The 1,277-nt window shown below is 43.5% G+C and overlaps 1 protein-coding gene across 1 annotated transcript in view; it reads left to right on the forward strand.

Moving 5' to 3' along the window:
• The window catches only part of SLFN11 (schlafen family member 11), an 8,283-nt gene extending 7,411 nt beyond the window's left edge, over positions 1-872 (forward strand). The window contains exon 4 of the mRNA XM_007937541.1: positions 95-872. Coding sequence (XP_007935732.1) covers positions 95-872 — 778 coding nt within the window. The remainder of the gene's footprint in view (positions 1-94) is intronic.
• Positions 873-1,277: the final 405 nt, after the last annotated feature.

The following is a 1,277-nucleotide window of genomic DNA, read 5'->3' on the forward strand; positions in this document are numbered from 1 at the left end:
GCTACCAGAGCTCCCACAGAGCGATATAATAGGTTGATTTAATTCCTTTGTTTTAATTGGAGAAAACCTGAGTATGTTGTTTTTATTTTTACAGTAAGAAAAATATCTGTCAGGCAGTGACTCGAAAAACCTTCATGAGCAAGTACTTTGAAAACACTGAACACATTATTATTGATGAAGCTCAGAATTTTCGCCTTGAAAATGGGGACTGGTATGAGAAGGCAAAAATAATCACTAATAGGAAAAAGGATTGTCCAGGAATTCTCTGGATTTTTCTGGACTACTTCCAGACTAGCCACATGGATAAGAGTGGCCTCCCCCAACTCTCAGCCCAGTATCCAAGAGAAGAGCTCACCAGAGTCATTCGCAATGCAAATCCAATAGCAAAATACCTACAGGAAGAAATGCAGGTGGTGAGACAAAATCCTCCATATAACATCCCACCTGGATCCCTGGATATGTTTTGTGAAATTGAATGGGCTCAGGGTGTTCAAGGAACCTTAAAAATTATGAAAGAGCTCACTGTAAAGCAAATGGTGACCTATGTGGCAGATACCTGCTCGATCCTCTTTGCAAATGGCTATTCTCCCAACGATGTTGCTGTGCTTGTCAGCACGGCCAGGGATGTGAATTATTACAAGTGCGAGCTCTTGAAAGCAATGAGGAAGAAAAGGATAGTGCAGGTCTGTGATGCCTGTGACATGTTCAGTGACCATATCGTATTGGACAGTGTCCGGCGATTCTCAGGGCTGGAGAGGAACATTGTGTTTGGGATCCATCCAAAACCAGTTGAGGCAAACATCTTAGGCAACTTTCTCGTCTGTCTGGCTTCCAGGGCAAGACAACAGTTACATATTCTGTGGCATTATTGACTAGCAAGAAGAATCCCAAACCAAAATGAGATGAAGTATTCACTATATAAATATTCGTGGATGGAAGTCCAATATGGCAGAGATTTTCTTTGGAATTTGGAACTGCCCCCTCTGGCTGTCTTCTTTCAAGGACCTTCTCCCACCTCTTTCCAAGGCTTTGATTGTCCCAAATTCTGTCTCCTGATTCTCACCTCCAGGTTTTCTACAGGAGCTATCGCCATCCTGCACAGCACAGACTATGACCTGTCCTCAGGCCAAAAGCCACAAAAACAAGAAACTCATCTGGTGGCCTTTCCTTTTTCGAAGTCTAAACTCTAGAAGGCAGTGATGCTGTCAGGCAGGAGCATCCTTTGCTGAATGCAGGATATTTGTGGCGAATAGAGAGAGGGAAGGGCAAAGACCCAC

The sequence above is a fragment of the Orycteropus afer genome, unplaced genomic scaffold, assembly GCF_000298275.1.
Source record: "Orycteropus afer afer isolate SDZICR_OR568_19922 unplaced genomic scaffold, OryAfe1.0 scaffold00042, whole genome shotgun sequence".
In the NCBI taxonomy this organism is placed as follows: Eukaryota; Metazoa; Chordata; class Mammalia; order Tubulidentata; family Orycteropodidae; genus Orycteropus; species Orycteropus afer.